At 42.1% G+C, this 18,877-nt stretch overlaps 1 protein-coding gene across 1 annotated transcript in view; it reads left to right on the top strand.

Moving 5' to 3' along the window:
- The first annotated feature begins 4,157 nt into the window (after positions 1-4,157).
- The window catches only part of LOC121276587 (probable 2-ketogluconate reductase), a 33,276-nt gene continuing 18,556 nt past the window's right edge, over positions 4,158-18,877 (top strand). The window contains 3 exon segments of the mRNA XM_041185169.1: positions 4,158-4,500; positions 4,503-4,530; positions 6,157-6,330. Coding sequence (XP_041041103.1) covers positions 4,158-4,500; positions 4,503-4,530; positions 6,157-6,330 — 545 coding nt within the window.

Below are 18,877 nucleotides of genomic sequence, written 5' to 3'. Positions count from 1 at the left end.
AAGAATATGTACACACATTGTACTCATTTCAGCTAAACAAAATAAGTTACAGCCATTCACTGACTCATTCCCCAGGGCAATGTCTTGACTAGAGTCAAGCTGCCTGATTTCAATTTCCAACAATACTCGGCAGTTAAATGTCAGTCTCCATCAACTGGCGTATTATTGGCAATGCCTCTACAAATCAGTGTCCACTTGCCAACAAATCAGCACTATTTTCTAATACAGTATAAATATGTTGTTTCCCCTGACATTGGTATTTTCTTGCAAATTGTCCTGATGAATACAAGACGAAAAGTTTTGATAAAACATTGTCTCTCTTTTTCCAGCAATACTCAATTTACAATATTACAAAATGAAATTGGAAAATTAGTGGTTGACTTTTCTAGAACTTGATAAGGAATAACAACCTTGCCTCTTGTGCCATATTTGGTGTATTACTTATCTGATGCATTATCTCTTTGGGAAACTTCAGGCCATAATAAATGTAAATTGTGACAACCTATACAGTAGTCTCCCAATACAGCATGCTTTATTTCAGAGTGCTTGCATTGTTTCTCATTTTCATCAATGAACTTCTGAAGGTCATGATAAGTAACGATCATGAAATTCTGGGGATGTTTTCCCGGTCTTCCACCATAAATCCAGTTTATGGCAAGTTTCCATTGATCTTTTTCTTGTTGCATTTATTAGAGTTTCTATTACATTTATGGCCCTTGCTTTTGGGCTCCCCCACAAGTGGAAACATCTTCTCCATGTCTACCCTGTTGAACACCTTCACAATTTTAAATACCTCGATCAGGTCACCTCTCAGTCTTTTAAAATCATCATTTGGTAGTACAGAACTTGTGTATTGCTGAAAAAGACCTGTTGAAGAAAGGTGTTCTGCCTATCACACAAATGAGTAATGTGGTATGTGAGTTTTGGTGCCAGTGTGATGCTAGGTCTGTAGGCCATGCGTCTCAAAGTCTGGAGGAACGTATCAAACAGCATGTCCCAGCTGCTATTCACAATGGGCAGGGTACAGGCCGTACTCTACCAGCCCTTGCTTGCAAAACTCAAAACACAGTTTTCATTTCAAAACAGTGTCCAACATTAGATGTGATTCCCTGATTGGACCACATTTGTTAAATAATCCTCAGTGTGCTAAAAAATTATGTTGACAGCTGACTTAAGATTGTCACAGTGTGGCGTATTTGCGTGTACTGTAAGCTACATATATTAACACACATGGCCCTGTTCTTTGTAGACAGAAAGAACATTTACATATATTGTGCCTGCTTTAGCTAAACAAAATAAGTGACAGTCATTCACTGATTCATTCCTCAGGGCAATGCCTTGACCATCAGGTTCGAGCTACCTGGTTTAAATTTCAAACAATGCTGGCAGTTAACTGTCAGTCACCATAACTTGGTACATTCTCCATGGCAATGTCTCTACCAATCAGAGCCCACTTGCCAACCAATCAGCACTTTTCTAATACAGTATAAATTTTTGTTTTCCCCTTATATTGGTATTCTTGCGAAGTGATCTGATGAGTGCAAGATGAAAATCTTTGACGTCTCTTTTTTCAGCAATACTCTTGTTATGGCACAGCTGAGCTGTTCAAATCCCAGAGAGAAACTTGAGACAATTGCCACAACTATTTTTTCAACTTATGTTTCAAGATGCGGGCTTTGAGTTCCGTAGTAATAAGACCAGCGAGCCTTAGGTTTTTACAAAACCAGGTTAAACATTTATTAATAAGAGAAATGATTTTAAGCACATATGTCTACAAATTACTACTATAATAGCTTCTAAATCCCCTAATTAATCTGACTCTCCCAGCTATACTTTTGTTAAGGCAACAGTAAGACACACAGATTTTAAAAGACCCAGGCAAAGAAGCATGATACCCTGACGATCCAATTCAAAGTGAGCTCCCTTAACTTCAGTTCTTTGTAGGCAGCAGCTTCAGGCATAGATGCTGAGAGTTTTGCACACTTGTTAGATCTTAAAATGCCTACCCTTGCATTTAGCCTTTGCTCCTTTATATATATTTTCCACTTTGAATGCAAATTCCCATTGTTTCACTGTCTTTGGACTGTACTTTTCTGATAAAAATCTCTCATAGTACTAAGTTTTACCAGTAATCTTTGGGAAAAAATAAACACACTGTTTTAGAACTTCACCTGGCTAGGTGACACATTTCAGCCCTCCTTTGAAAACAATCTAGCCTTGTTTATTTAAAAATGCAAATGTTCCCTTGACACCTATGTTTACCACTTAACATTTCAACCCTAGCTCATCTACCACATCAAAGCCTTCAGACCAGCTGCCTTTAATCCAATTAAGTCTCACCATACACACACACACACACACACACACACACACACACACATATACACCACTATTTTACAATAAATTCCAATAACATTATGAGAATTATTATATCTTCTTGACAACTCTGATGGAATTTTATAAAATCATTGTTAGAATTTGAACTCACTTCCTTTAGATTGGTCTTCCATGTCACTAGATTACTCGGCCATTAGTGTAACAATTATACTTCCAATGTATCCAAAACACTTCTCTCTTATCTGAATGTGAATGTCACTGAGACTTACAAGATCAACACAATCGTGGTTCAACACAGCCCTACATTCAATTCGAGTTCTAATTTCTGCATCTACAATCACCTCTAACATATCCTAGTTGCAATCTGTATTAACACCGCCTCCTGGTTTTCTGAATCAGTTTCTTCTTTCATCCCCCACTTTATATAAAGTTGAAAAGTGGAAAATGTAAGTACACCAAACAATTTGAAAAAAATGAAGTAACAAAGCAGTGAAATAAAGGGTAAAATGAAGATGACAATAAAAGTAGTTTTACTTTGCAGGTTTAGTTAAATCAGATGCTGGCTGAGCAGCAAATTATGGGAAAGAAAAACAGAATTACCTGGAAAAACTCAGCAGGTCTGGCAGCATCAGCGGAGAAGAAAAGAGTTGACGTTTCGAGTCCTCATGACCCTTCAACAGGGTCTGTTGAAGGGGCATGAGGACTTGAAATGTCAACTCTTTTCTTCTCTGCCGATGCTGCCAGACCTGCTGAGTTTTTCCAGGTAATTCTGTTTTTGTTTTGGATTTCCAGCATCTGCAGTTTTTTGTTTTTATCTATGTTATGAGAAAGGTTTGTTTCATCACAGGGAAGGATCTGCCCTTGACTGACTCACTCCATGGGGCACATATTCAGTAGATTGATCACAAAGTGACACATTTTGGGCAAAATCTTCTGCCCTCTGTAAAGTTTCATGTTTTGAGATTATTTCTGGGTCCCAACCCTGCGCAGGTCATAAATAGTCTGAAGGTTGGAATCTTCCATCGGGCAGTTAATTAAGAGGCTTCACATTCACCATCCAATCAAGTTTAGGTTCCTGAGGCAGGAAACCCAATAGGAGGACCTGCAGCACTGGACAAACTGAAGCCCCACCAGCAGAGGTGGGCATGACTCAGACAAGCAAAGAGTGGGAGGGGGCCTCAAAATAGAGGCACTGTCTCAAACCTGAATAAGATTTGGAAAAAATGGAAGATCCGCAGTTCATAGAGCCATCAAAAGGAGGGAAACCCTCTCCACAGGAAGCATTATGGCTGAGACTGTGATCTTTATGGTGCACTCATGGGGCAAGTGAAAGGAGGCCCTGATGGCCCTCTTGCCTGCTGCCAAGCTGCAGCTATCCTCCCTACTCAGCTGAAGGGGCGGGGGAGGGAAAAGGAGGGTGGTGGTAGGAGGGAGGGGAAATCTGACAGCAGCTGGATCCTAGAGGTGTCAGTAACCTGCCCACAATTTGTCCCTTAATTAGCCTAATTGACTACTCACCACTGCCAGGTGGATATCCTCTCTGACATTGACCCTGCAGGAAGAGTGCTGTTGGGAAACGTGTTGTGGAGCCAACCAAATGTGCAAGTTTCAAATTTTGCTCCCTGGCCTGCCTCCAAACCTGCATCTGTGGGGCCAGGAAGTTTCCGCATGATGGGTGGATCAAGCCCTTTCAACCCTCAGCCTGTTGGTGCATGCATGATGCATCAGAAGTGGGAAAATGGGGAGAAGAAAATCTAGCAACATAATATACAAATCATTTACAGAGTAACATTATCTTTATTTTACCCTCCCCACAGACAATGAATGACCAAGTTCATATTTTAGCTTCTGAACTTAATGAAACAGAAGGTATCCCAGAACGGTATGTGGAAATCATCAAGAAACATTTCAACATCATCTACTTTGAAGAATTCCTGAAAAAGAAAGAGGAGCTTGCTAATATAATCCAGGTTATTTTTGAATGGGGAAATTCTCCCACAATAGATGAAAATCTTCTAAGATCTCTATCTCAGTTGAAGGTCATTGTAAACTATGGATTTGGTGTGGACCATCTCAATCTACCGTTGATCTACAGTTTTGTGGTGAAGGTGGCCAACACTCCTCATGCGGTGGACAATGCTACAGCTGAAATGGGCATGGCTTTAATTTGACATCTGCCAGGAATATACTGGAAGATAAGATGGAGATGGAAAATGAAAACTATTTGTGCAAAATAGACAACAGCTGACTTTTGGAATCTATAACTTCTGTGGTTTACTACCATGGTTAGGGCATGATTTAATAAATACAAAACACAAAGGTTGGAAACATAGAGTCTTACAGCACAGAAATTGTCTATTCACATAGACCAACCATCCTCTCCTTGGCTTTTCTAAAGCTCTTTCTAACTCTTCTTGAAAATAATTTATAGATTCTGCTTCATGAACACTAAGGGTGGAATTTAATGCCCTCCAGGAGGCAAGTTCTGAAGCAGTGGGCCATTTGATCGGGAGGGAGGGTGCCTTAAGGGCCTCATCATGCCACCACTTTAATTAAACAGGTGGCAGGAGAGACCTGTGCCCAAAGTGTAGCCCAGTAGGTTTGAACATGCTCGCCTCGTTCTACACTTTTCGACATTCTCCCCAGTCGCTGGGACTTACCTGAGACACTGGTGGCCTGCTCCTCATTGACCTAGCTGCCAGATCGGCAATGCCCACCTCTGTGCTGCTGGTGATGCAGAGCTACTAACCTCTGATTGGTTGGCAACACTGCAATGTCCTTCTAGAGACAGGCAGAAGTCTTGCCTCGTAACTTTAAAGGCCTGTCGGCTGAAAAATTAAAGGAGGGCAGGCTAGCCAAACGGAGGTGGGCTCACCTCTAACATTTACGCAAGGGTGCGGGGAGTCCACCCTCAGTGTATAATCCTATCCATAGTTGTGGTTAAAAACATATTGAAAGTCTGTCTTCATAATTGTAATTCATCATCCTCTGAGATCCAATGCTTTCAGCATTTCTTACAGGCTTTGTTGTTAACTTCTGAATTACCACACAGCATTGATTTTTTAAAAATAACAGAAACCTATTGTATAATTAAGTTACAAATCACACTGATGACTGGTAAATGTGCCTTGTGAAAAAAAAGTACAATGCATGAAAACATTGGGTCACTTATCTGATTAAAATCAGCAACTCCCAAAAGTCTTCACAAAAACAATATCTGCATCTACTGCCCGCAAAAAATTGAGTTCAATATAATTGGCTTGTTGAACTTAGAGGCAATTCATTCAGGGACTGGGTGCGTCTTGCTGTATGGGAACATTATATGTATCAAAACTAATTATTTCACTTGTGGATATGGTGTTTTAACTGTGCAATAGGTATTTATTATAATTCAATTATGAAAGGAAAGCCTAATTCCTTTATAAATGACCCTGAAAATTACTTTTGGTGTTTAATTTAACCACTGAGCTATTTGTGGGTTATAGAGCAGTAATATCTGTGTGGAGGAAATTTTTTGCCTGGTTTTCATACAGTGCCAATTGACCGTTTGGAGGGATGGTTTGCTGGGGTTACAGTGCTGAAGGTGTGCATTGTTTCTTAAATTAATTGTTGCAGATTAATCTCAAAGAATACTATATTTGTAGGCTCACTGCTAGCCTTCATTTGAAACCAGCGTTGCAATTATGCTTACAGACTGTTTGCCAATTCATTGCCAGACTAAGATGATTTTTGTAGAACACTGACCAGTTTTCACCTTTTTCCTGCTTCTGGAAATAATTCTGCTGAAAGGTTGAGAACAGGTTTGTTTTTTAAGTTTTTAGGTCAGAAGATTGCAACTTCTCCAGATACCAAAAGTTATCCTTTGAACTGGTATGGAATAGAAGTGACTGAGGCCACTCTTGGAATTATTGGAATGGGACGGGTTGGATACAAAGTTGCTCAAAGAGCCAAAGGATTCGATATTAAAATCCTGTATCACAACAGGAAGAAGAGGTAGGATTTGCAAGAGGTTCCATGAATGAAGCATTTCCTAACAATGTGTTGAGGAACACATTGACATCTTTGCACAATTTTAGTCCCCGCATTGGATGGACAGGGCAGAGTTGAATATCTGTTATTGTGGGTTTATCTCAGGATTTGTTGACTTCTTACTCGAGAAGAGATCTTGCTGAAGGCAATGGTCTTTTGTTCAAAAACATTTCTTTACATGCTTACTATTTACAAAGGTTAAATAAGACCAAGACATAGCTGGAGCTACTCTCCGAGATACTTCATACACATCTCATCTCTGAGAGTGACATCACCGTGACACAGCTCCTTATGCACATGCTCAGTAGCTATCATTAGAATTAACCCTTTACACTACATCTCCCTCCGCCACCCCTCTCCTCCCCAACCCCCCAGCCCGGGTCTTTATCTCCATATTATTATACTCACATCCTCCTAGCAAGAGTGTCCTGCAGTCAGCATCACGGTGAAGCAGTCTGGGAAGAGTGTCCTGCATTCAGCATCGCGGTGAAGCAGTCTGGGAAGAGTATCCTGCAGTCAGTTCTTGTTGAAAATAACGAGTGACATCACAAGACAGCGTGAGAGAGTGGCGGAGAGATCAGAACCGGTGCGAGTATGGGGAAGCTTCAAAAAGTGACATCAGCACAAAGGTGAGAGCTGATTGGTGAGTAGAGTGTAAGTGTTTTTCTCCAGTTTAAAATAGATTAAGCTAAGGAAAGGTAAGAGTTCTAGTTTTTATTTAAAGTACATAAATAATTTAACTTTTTTTTACTTGTATTTAACTTAAAATAAGGGGGTTTTTTTCAACTAGAGGCAGGGCAGGTCAGTCCCGTGTTATATACCACCTGCAACGTGGGAAGTCTTAGATGCTGCTTGCGCTCTGCCAGACCATGTGTGCAGGAAGTGCCACCAGCTGCAGCTACTTGAGCTCCGAGTTTCAGAGCTTGAGCAGCAGCTGGAGGCACTGAAGTGCATCTGCGAGGCTGAGGGTTTCGTGGATAGTGTGTTTTTAGACATGGTCACCCCGCAGCTTACGGAAGTGCAGACAGAGAGAGAATGGGAGACCATCAGTCAGAAGAAAGGTGTCAGGCAGGTAGTCAGGAAATCCCCAGGGTGCATCTCACTTGAGAACCGTTTGTCTGTGTTGGAAAATGGTGAGAGTGATGGTTCCTCTGGGGAGTGCAGCCATGTCCATGGCTCAGCTGCTCAGAGGGGAGGAAAAAGAGGGGAAGAGCAATACTGGTAGGAGACTCGATAGTAAGGCGAACAGACGGGTGTTTCTGCGGGCGTAGACATGACTCCAGGATAGTATGTTGCCTCCCTGGTGCCAGCGTCAAGGATGTCACTGAACAACTGCAGGGCATTCTAAAGGGGGAGGGCAAACAGACAGAGATTGTAATACATATTGGTACCAATAGTAGAAAGAGGGATGAGATCCTGCAAGCAGAATCTAAGGAGCTAGGAAGCAGATTTAAAAAACAAGACCTCAAAGGTAGTAATCTCTGTGTTACATCCGGTGCCATGCACTAGTGAGTATAGAAATACGTTAGTCCAGGTGAATGTGTGGCTGGAGAGATGATGCAGGAGGGAGGGCTTGAGATTCCTGGAACATTGGGACCATTTCTGGGGGCGGGGGACCTGTACAAGGCGGATGGGTTGCACCTGAACCGGAATGGGACCAACATCCTTGCGGCGAGGTTTGCTAGTGCTGTTGGGGAGGGTTTAAACTAACTTGGCAGGGGGACAGGATCCTGAGAGGAGGTTTATCAGGAGAAGATGCAAACCAAAATTAGAAGAGAGAGCAAGTAAGTCTGGAAGGCATAGAAATTACAGGCCAGTTAAGGCACAAGGGAGCTTGGGAAGGTTGGATGATATTTATTTTAATGCAAGGAGTCTGACGAATAAGGCAGATGAGTTGAGGGCACTAATTAACAAATGGAAGTATGATGTCATTGCTGTTACAGACACATGGTTGAGAGAGGGGCAGGATTGGCAGCTCAATATTCCAGGATTTAGGGTCTTCAGGCGAGACAGGGAAGGAGGTAAAAAGAGGAGGGGGGTATCGCAATATTAATCAAGGAATAAATTACAGCAGTAAGGAGAAATGACAACTTAGAAGGCTCCTCAAATGAAGCCATATGGATAGAACTTAAAAACAAAAAAGGTGCACTCACATTGCTAGGAGTGTACTATAGGCCCCCAAACAGTCTGAGAGAAATAGAAGAGCAAATATGTAGGCAAATTTCAGAGAAATATAAAAGTAATGGGTAGTAATAGTGGGGGATTTCAACTTCCCCAACATTAACTGGGTTAGTCATAGTGTGATAGGTTTAGAGGGAGCGGAATTCTTAAAATGCATCCAGGAGAGCTTTTTAAGCCAGTGCGTGGAAGGTTCAACAAGAGAGGGGGCGGTCCTGGCCTTAATTTTAGGGAATGAAGCTGGGCAAGTGGTAGAGGTATCAGTGGAGGGACATTTTGCAGATTGTGATCATAACTCTGTTAGATTCAGGGTTGTTATGGAAACGGACAAGGATGGTCCAGAAATCAGAGTTCTAAATTGGACGAAGGCCGATTTTAATAAGATCAGATATGATTTGGCCAGAGTGGATTGGGAGCAGCTACTTTTAGGTAAATCTGCATCAGAGCCATGGGACTCATTCAAGAAGGAAATAGGGAGAGTACAGGGCCAACATATTCCAGTAAAGATAAAGGGTGGGACTAACAAATCCAGGGAACCCTCGATGTCGAGGGATATACAGGAGTGGATAAAGAGAAAACAGAAGGCTTATGGTAGATACCGAGGGCTCAAAACAGCGAAAGACCTAGAGGAGTATAGAATGTGTAGGGGGGAACTTAAAAAGGAAATTAGGAGGGCATGAAAAAACATTGGCAGGTAAAATAAAGGAAAATCCAAAGTTATTTTACAAATAGACTAAGAGCAAGAGGATAACTAGGGAAAGGATAGGGCCCATTAAGGACCATGATGCTAATTTGTGTCTGGAGCCAGAAGATGTGGGTAGGGTTCTAAATGAATACTTTGTGTTGGTGTTCACAAGTGAGTGGGAATGGAAATCAGACAGAAGGACTGTGATATAATTAAAGAAATTAGCATAGAAAGGGAGAAGGTTCTAAGTGGTCTGGCAGGCTTAAAACTAAATAAATCTCCAGGCCTGGATGAAATGTATCCCAGGCTGTTGAGTGAGGCAAGGTAGGAGATAGCAGGGAGGCTAGCAATAATTTTCCATACTTCTCTGACCACAGGAGAGGTGCCAGAGGACTGGAGGACAGCCAATGTGATACTGTTATTCAAGAAGGGAGGAAGGGATAAACCAGGGAACTAGAGGCATGGGAGACTGATAACAAAGGTAAGAGCCCATGGGATCAAAGGCAATTTGGCAGATTGGATCCAGAATTGGCTGAGTGGCAGGAAGCAGAGGGTGGTGGTCGAGGGTGTTTTTGTGACTGGGTGCCTGAGTCCAGTGGGGTTCCACAGGGATCGGTGTTGGGTCCCATCCTGTTTGTGGTATATATAAACAATTTAGACTTGAATGTAGGAGGGTTGATCAGTAAGTTCACAGATGACACAAAAATTGGTGGGGTGGTAAATGGTGAGGAGGTAGCCTTAGATTACAGGAGGATATAGATGGGCTGGTCAGATGGGCTGACTAGTGCAAAATGGAATTTAATCTGGATAAGTGTGAGGTGAAGTACTTGGGCAGGACAAACAAGGCACGGGAATACACGATGAATGATAGGACCCTGAGAAGTACCGAGGGTCAGAGGGAACTTGGTGTGCATGTCTACTGATCCCTTAAGGTAGCGGGACAGGTAGATAAGGTGATTAAGAAGGCATATAGGACACTTGCCTTTATTAGCTGAAGCATAAAATATAAGAGCGGGGAGGTTATGCTGGAACTGTATAAAATTCTGGTTAGGCCCCAGTTAGAGTATTGTGTGCAGTTCTGGAATCCGCATTATAGGAAGGATGTGATTGCACTAGAGAGAGTGCAGTAGATATTTACCAGGATGTTGCCTGGACCGGAGAGTTTTAGTTGAGGAGAAATTGGATAGACTAGGATTATTTTCCCTGGAGCAGAGGAAATCGAGGGGAGACATGATTGAGGTGTAATAAAATTGAGCGGCATAGATAGGGTAGACAGGAAGGAACCTTTACCCTTGGTGGAGGGATCAGTAACCAGGGCGCATAGATTTAAGGTAAAGGGCAGGAGGTTTAGAGGGGATGTGAGGAAGAATTTGTTTCACCAGAAGGTAGTGGGAATCCGGAACTCACTGCCTGAAAGTGTGGTAGAGGCAGAAACCCTCATAACATTTAAGAAGTATCTGGATGTGCACTTGTAATACCATGGCGTACAAGGCTATGGGCCTAGTGCTGGAAAATGGGTTTAGAATAGTTAGGTACTTGTTTGACCGGCGCAGCTTCAATGGGCCGAAGGGCCTTTCTCTGAGCTGTAGACCTCTATGACTCTATACACCGCCTCAGTCCCCTGCGCCGGTGGCATTAATCTCTGACTATGTTCTCAGCTTTCTTTGAAGACGTATGCTCTCTGAATCTTCTCGGAAGACACAGACCTCCTCAGACACACGTTCCTGCTTCTGGTTGGCAGTATAAAGGCACTGAACAGAGATTTTCCTTTTCTTTCTTTTTCTTTTCTTTCTTGGTACTTTGGGGAAAGATTGGACTGCTGACTGCTCTGGCTTGAAAGAATAAAGCTCAGTCTGCTCCTGTGAACATTTCTACAGCCATAGAGGGCCAACAAACTTCTACTACTGCAAAGAATGAAGTATTGTGTAATGCCTCATCCGTGATCGAATCAGATGGACAAAGAATATTCCAAAGAAAAAAAATGATTGTCTGTAGGCAGTGGCTCAGCTTACACATGCTCTTCAGTGTGAGTTTGCTCCTTAGTGGACCTGGACATCTCTGAAACTTCATCAGAATCTAGGCTGTCTTCAAAAAGCTAAAGCGAAGTTCAGGATCTCCTCTTCCATCGTGGCTATCATCCCCTCTTCCACTTTTTAATGAAAGAGAAAATTAAGGTCTAGAATGTTCCTTGCAGCTTATCACCTTCATCCTGGTACACCTGTCTCCTGCTGCATCTAGTCTCACCTTGAAGAGAAATGAAAGATCTGTGGTGTCCTCCTGTGGTCACAGGGATGGAGTTTTGTCTATGAAGACTTAGTCACCGCATTCTGAATCAATCTGAATTTCTTGAATGGAGGTTCTGTTCATCAATTTCTCCTTTGGACTTGAAAACACAGATTTCCTGGAACACTTTAAAATGGCCTAACTTGTCACGCCCATGGCACAGTGTAATTTGGGTAGGGCATCCTTCCAGCCTGTGGACTTCCTTCCTGCCACAGCGGGGACATTAGTAAATGGCAGCTGTCAGTTTTTTAGGGCATTTCCTTGGTTTTTGCCTTGCAATACTTTTAGTTTTATAACACACAAATTAAGTGATTTCGTAAGGCTGTTCTTTGGAAATTTCCCTTGCATTTCTGACAAAACCTTATTCTGCCTCCACTCTTTGGCCTGCCTGGCCAGTTGTACAGGCTTGCTTAAATTTTAATCTTCTCGAAATTGTAAGACATCAGAGATTCTCATCTAAAACAGCAACTCAGGTTGTCTTTTAGTGACCCATACTCTCAATTTTCAGCTAGGCGGTACAATTCATTAATGAATGAGTCAATCCCTTTACCCTGTTTTTGACTGATTAAATTCTGCCCTCTATATGACAATGGACAGAATCGTTCCAGATAGTGCGTGGGAAAAATATGGTTTTATTTGCCAGCCACAATGGCAGGTTTTCACCATTCCCATTCATTAATTATGCAGCCATGGGAAACATGCCATCTCGCTGGTGGGCCGCCTCCAATTTGCCCACTTGCAGCCCAGGGCTGGTCTGGTGAAGACATGGCTCCAAAAGCCAAGAAGAGCACAGCGCCCCCCCACCCCCGATTTCAGTGATGTATCCCTGGGACGCCCTCTGGACACTGCAGAGGCCCGCTGAGATGTCCTCTATCCCAGCTCTGGCCGCAGGACATCCATCCATCTAACCACTCCGCCTCAGGAGGCGGTGGCAGTGTTGATTAGTGCCAATGCTGCACACAAGAGGTCGGCCATCCAGAGCAGGAAATGGATTAATGACCTCATCTGTGCCACCAGGGTAAGGCAACCATCTCATCACTCTCAACTCTCTCACTCTGAAGGCCATCACACATTCACTGGCATCTCTCTCACTGCCAATTCAAGGGACACCACCACTCACTATCTCACACACACCCTTACATCTCTATTTGACCTCGTGTCTCCTCTGGAAACTGCCTCCTCTGCCTTCACCATCTTGAGGCCACTTGCACAGATCGGCATGTGCCCCCACACACACCCCTCTTCCCCAGTGCAACCTCTCCCTTTGCTGAGGCCACTTCACCCCTTACCCAAGCAAGCCCTAGCCCTGCAGCCATTAAAAAGGTCTGGTAGGTAGAGACCTGCCTGTGAGCCCCCCTAAAAGTGATGTTGTGCTGCCTGCCAAGCCTAGCACTGATGACTGCAAGATCTGCCTGATGCAAGGTAGGCAAACAAACCTTGAAGTCCCAAGTGAAGTGCAGCTTGCTTGATGCATGTCGCTCACATATAGTTGTGAAATATATGCCGATGTGCCTGGGTGATCCAGTATGGGGGGAGGACTCTGGCAAGCAGGGCTTATAATGAGATGCTAAAGTGTTGAAATTATATTCCCAACGTGCGGCAGCGGGAAACGTGGCCTGCCATTGACAGGCGGAGCAGATGATTGCAAATTGGTTTTACAATGGTGTGAAACCAATTTTTGGCCTTCTCGGCATTTTGTGCCCCCATCCGGCATGATGCCCAATGGCAACAGGGCTGGAAAATTCCAGCCAATGTTTTTACAAAGACTGAACCATGAGTCAAAGGCACCGCTGACATCCTTGTAGGGGGTTGTCTCTTTGTTTAACCCCTGTTTGGCCAGCACGTCATTTGCTATGGTCCCAACACTGTATAACGAAGTGCTAACATGATCTTTGTTCTCTTTACTCACAAGACCTGAGGGGTTGCGGTACAGGGTCAAGTGCCATTGCCAATTTTGCCATTGCTTAGTCTATTTGGGGCCATCTATATTTTGAATGGATTCTGGTCAGGGCAAAGTTGTAACCATTTCTCACCCTGGTTGAAGAATGTCTTTTCTCACATTGTTCATCTTGCCAATCGCTGGGCTGTCCGTGTTATTTGGTCATCTCCTATGTGGTTGGCCTTGAAGTCCTTCACCTGCTGCCCTGCCCTGCCCTGTTGCTGGGCTTCACTTGAGCTTTCCCTGTCGTTTTCTACTGTTCCTCTATGGGTGTAGTCACTGCTGCCACCATCTGTTATTGTGGATTTATCTCTGGATTCACTGGCTTCTTACTCTAGAAGAGATCTTGCTTGATCCAATGGTCTTTTGCTCAAAAGCATGTATTTACATGCTAACTATTTACAAGGGTTAAATAAGACCAGTACAAATCTGGAGCTACTCTCTGAGATGCTTCACATCACTGTGACATAGCTACTGAGCATGTGCGTAAGGAGCTATCATTAGAGTTAACACTTCAGTCTACGGAATGAAGAATTAAAATCCTAAAAATCAAGATCTTAACCTACAATTTCCTTACCACGTATTATAGTGATGATTCAGGCCATGCATGAAGTTCCATCTAGGATCACGTGGCGGATGACTTAAAATTCAAAAGCCACAGCCTGATGATATCTGCAAGCCTCTCAAGGAATCCATGGGCCTCTTCAGCCTTGGAATTTCCCCCCAATCTTGGGGAAATCGTGAGCCCCGGCATCCAGTTGATCACGCATTGTGAAGCAGGAATCCCCAGCCCTGCCAATATTAAGGGAAACCCCATTCCAATGATAGCTGGGGACTGTTTCCATCAGTCCCTGGGTACAGTTTCTTATGGCAAAATTCCTATTCCCACCCCAGCCAGGTTTTGAATGTGGCTAAATTTTGGGCTTGAGTCTGGAATGTTAGGAACATAGGAACAACAATGGGCCACTTAACCCCCTAAATTTGTTCTACCATTCAATGAAACCATGGCAGATCTGCGACAGAACTGCACATAGCTGACATTGCCCATATGTGATAGTACCTTTGGTTAGCAATAATCTGTCAATCTTAGATTTAAGGTTAACAATTGATCTATCATCAACTGCCCTTTGTGGAAGAAAATTCCAAACTTCAACCACACTTTTTGTATGCAGAGGGGTTTCAGAATTTCACTCTGTATAGGTCCAGCTCTGATTTTTAGCCTATGCTTTCTCATCCTAGATGGTCAGCCAACGGAAATAGTTTTTCTTTATCTACCCTCTTTGTTCCCTTTTTATATCTTGGAAACTTTGATCAAATCACCCTTAACCCACGTTCCATGGAATTCAAGCCTGGTTTGTTTAACCCCTCCTCATATTTTAACTTCTGGAGTCCAGGTAAATCTATATAGCATTCCTCCTAATATCCTTCATAAGGTGTGCTGCCCAGGCTTGTCACCGTATCTTAAAAAAAACCTTTGTAGAGTTATGGCATAACTTCTATATCCTTGTATTCTAGTCCTCTAGACATAAGGATCAGCATTCTGTTAGTTTTTTAAAAATTATTGTACCTGTTCATGACAATTTAATGATATATGTACCTGGAACCCTTAAGTCTCTTGAAAATCCATCTTTTCTAGCATTTCACCATTTAGAAAGTACCATGTTCAATTCTTTTTTTTAGGTCCAAAGTGGAAGATCTCAAATTTGCCTATATTGGAATTCACTTGTCGCAGTTTAGCCCATTCACTTTTATCTATTACTACCTCTATGCTTCCATCTACACTGCTCTCAATGCTGCCTATCTTTTTGAATCAGCAAACTTGGATATACGGCTTTCTATCCCATCAATGAAGTTGTTACTAAATATGGTGAATAGTTGAGTCCCCAACACAGGCCCTTGCGGGACACCACCCGTCACATCCTGTCAATTAGACTACCTGTCCAAAATCCCTACTACATGTCTTCTGCCATGCTGCCAATTTCCTAACCAGATCAATAATTTGCTTTCAATTCCATTAGCTTCAAAATGTCCTTCAACTTTAGCTAACAGTCTCTTATGAGACACTTTATGAAATGCTTTCTGGAAGTCCATATAAATAACATTCATAGGCATTTCCATGTGCATTACTTTAGTCACCTTTTCAAAAAAAATCAGTTTGGTTCACCAGACATAATCTATGCTTTACAAATCTATTTTGGCTTTCCCTGATCGACTGAAAGTTTTCAAAATGTTCAGTGATTCTCTTCTTAATTATAGACCAGGAATTACCTGACAGTCGATGTTAGGCTAACTGGTCATAATTCCCTGGTTTCCCTGTCTCACTTTTTTTAAATAACAGAGTGACATGCACCATTTTCCAATCTAAAGGAGAGGTTCCTGAGTCAAGAAAACTTTGGCAGATTATAGTTAGGGCATCCACAATGTTTCATTTACTTCTTTTAAAATACTGGGGTGGAAACCATCTGGCCCTGGAGATTTGTCACTCTTCTAGTGCTATTATATTCTTCTTCACTGTTTTTTTGCTTGTGTTACTTTTTGTGAGTCCCTGTCCCTGATTCAGTATTTCTTGGGATACTGTTCCTCTACTGATGCAAAGTGCTTGTTCAACCTGTCCACCTTTTCCTTATTTTCATTGGCAATATCATAGTTATTGGTGTAAGGGACCTGATCACCCTCTTTTCCTTAGTGTAATTGTTAAAAAATATTGTGTTGGTTTTGATATCTCTTGTAAGTTTCTCATGCTCCCTTTTTGCAGTTGTTACTATCTGATTTGTCTGTTTGCTTCTTTTTGCATTTTTGTATGGAGTTTCTTTTAGTTTTACGTGTCACTTACCTCTTTAATTGTCCATGGCTGTGTTTTTCCTAAGTAAAGCTCCTTCCCTTGGGGATATAAAGTGGTTTTATTTTTTGAACACCTCCCATGGATCTTCTGTCATTTTACTCATTAACAAATTTGCCCTGTTTACTGTGGATATTCTCTGTCTCAATGCACTAAAGCACTTCTTATCCAAATCCAGAACCTTTAGTAGCTATTTTGTTTTTCTCCTTCCTAATACTATGTTGAACTAGATCATATTATGATCACTGTCAGACTAAGGATGGGCAATAAATACTGGCCTAGCCAGTGACACCCACATCCCATCAATGAATAAAAAAAGATACATTTTAACTCGCTGTTGGGCTGTTAAAAAAACCTGGCAATTACTCATTACTAAATTGAAAAGGCATGACGTCATTTTGGTTCAAGGACATAGCGTTACAGTTAACTAAGCTAAACACATGCAAGAAATTCATTACTTATCTGAAGTTATATGAAAGATTAAATCTACATTGTCTTTGCTATATGCTTTCCTAATCTCTGTATTTATTCAAATCTACCACTTCACAGCTGCTATTGAGGGCCTATGCACAATTCCAACAACAACCTTAAATCTTTTTCTGTTTCTTAATTCAATCCATAAATTCTCCACTGTCTGCTTACCTCATTTTATTTCCTCTTATTAAATAATTTCATCCTTAGTCACTAAGGCTGCAATCTCTCCTCCTTTACCATTTCCCTATCTTTTCTGTAGACCTAAAAACCTAGTATATTTAGTTTCTAGTCCCTGCACCTTGCAGCCATGTCTTATAATGGCTACCATGTCACACCCTCCAAGTTAAATTTGCACCTGCAATTTATTCAGTTTGTTCTTAATACTCCAATGTTTGTAATAAACAATGCTTATTTGGGAAACACAGCCTACTTTTTCTTTCTGCTCTAATGTATTGCTCTCACATTTCTTATTCCCGTCTCCTTTTCTTTTTGTTCATGGGATGTGGGTATCGCTGGCTAGGCCAGCATTTATTGCCCATCCTTAATTCTCCTTGAACTGAGCAGCTTGCTAGGCCACTTCAGAGGGTATTTAAAAGTCAACCAACCATATTGCTGTGGTCTGGAGTCATGTGTGGGCCAGACTAGGTAAGGACGGCAGATTTCCTTCCCTAAAGGACATTAGTGAAGCAGATGGGTTTTTCCTGACAGTTGACAATGGTTTTTTTATGGTCATCATTAAATTTTAATTCCAGATTTTTTTATTGAATTCAAATGCAAATGGTGCCCAGAGCATTACGCTGGGTCTCTGGATTACCAGTCCAGTGACAATACCACTACGCCACTGCCTACCCTTTATCTGTATTGCTGAAAGCGAAGTTTTTGACTGCTAGACTATTCATTATTTGTTTGCAAATTATTATTTATAGTATGGTTTCCAATTGAGCCCTGCTTCCATTTACTATTCAAGATCTTGTAATCACCCTATTTATCCTTTCCACTGAGACATTGGTCCCAGTACAACATTCAGATAGATCCCATCCCATTTGGCTCCTTCCTGTCCCACTACTAGTGCCAGTTCCCCATGAAATGCAACTTCTCTTTCCCACACCACTCCTTCAAGCATGTATTCCCCTCTTGATCAGCTATCTCTATGCCAATTGTATGTGATTTTAACCCTTGAGGTCCTGTTTACTGGAGAGATAAGAAGGGGTAGCTAAAAGTATGTCAGAGGTGAGTTTTGAGGAGGATCTTGAAGAAGAATGTGAAGTGGGAAAGCAGAGAGGTTAGGGAGAGGATTCTGGAGCATGGACCTAGACAGCCAAAGTCACAGGCACTAATATTAGATGGGGAAGCGGCAGGGGCCGCTTCCCCTCAAGAGGCCAGAATTGGAGAAATGCAAAGTTCTTGAAGATTTGTAAGGCTGGAGGAGTATAGAGAGGGATAAAAGTCTGATGAAATTTAAACATAAGCGATGAGAATTTTAAATGAGGTGTTCGTGGACTCATAACCAATATACAACAGTGAGCAAAAGAAGGCTGGCCAGGAGAACATTATAAGTGTAGAGGTTGAAGGTGACAAAGGATGAAGGTTTTGGCAGCAGATGGACTAAGGCCTGGACAGAAATGAATGGGGAAGACGAGAATGGGCTGTCATTGTGATGGAAAGGATATGAGTTTAGATGCTGAGTACTGGTTGCCCAGGTGACTTGGACATCCTGAGATAGTGACCAAGGTGGAAATGGGAATGGCAGCAAGGATACAGAATTCATGACAGCGCTTGAAGAAGCTGGTTTCAATCTTCTTAATGTTTATGTACTAGTTGTAGCCCAGTAGTAGCACTCTTGCCTCTGAGTTAAACAGTTGTGGGTTCAGGTCCGACTCCATCACAAAATTTAAGTTTGTCAAGATAACAAGAAATAGTAATATTTTTCGTCTGGTAATAACCCTGGCATATTTTCTTATGTACTGGAAGTCAGACTGTAATTGGATTAAGAGCTAGAGTAATGGCAAGGGTCTAAAGTCAACAGTAAGAAGTGGTTTTGATATGTTAATGAACCAAGAGAAGCTCCAGGGTTTTACATAAAGAAATAACAGGAATAGTTTGAATTGAATTT

Source organism: Carcharodon carcharias, chromosome 3 (assembly GCF_017639515.1).
Source record: "Carcharodon carcharias isolate sCarCar2 chromosome 3, sCarCar2.pri, whole genome shotgun sequence".
In the NCBI taxonomy this organism is placed as follows: domain Eukaryota; kingdom Metazoa; phylum Chordata; class Chondrichthyes; order Lamniformes; family Lamnidae; genus Carcharodon; species Carcharodon carcharias.
This window is presented reverse-complemented; position numbering and strand designations above follow the sequence as displayed.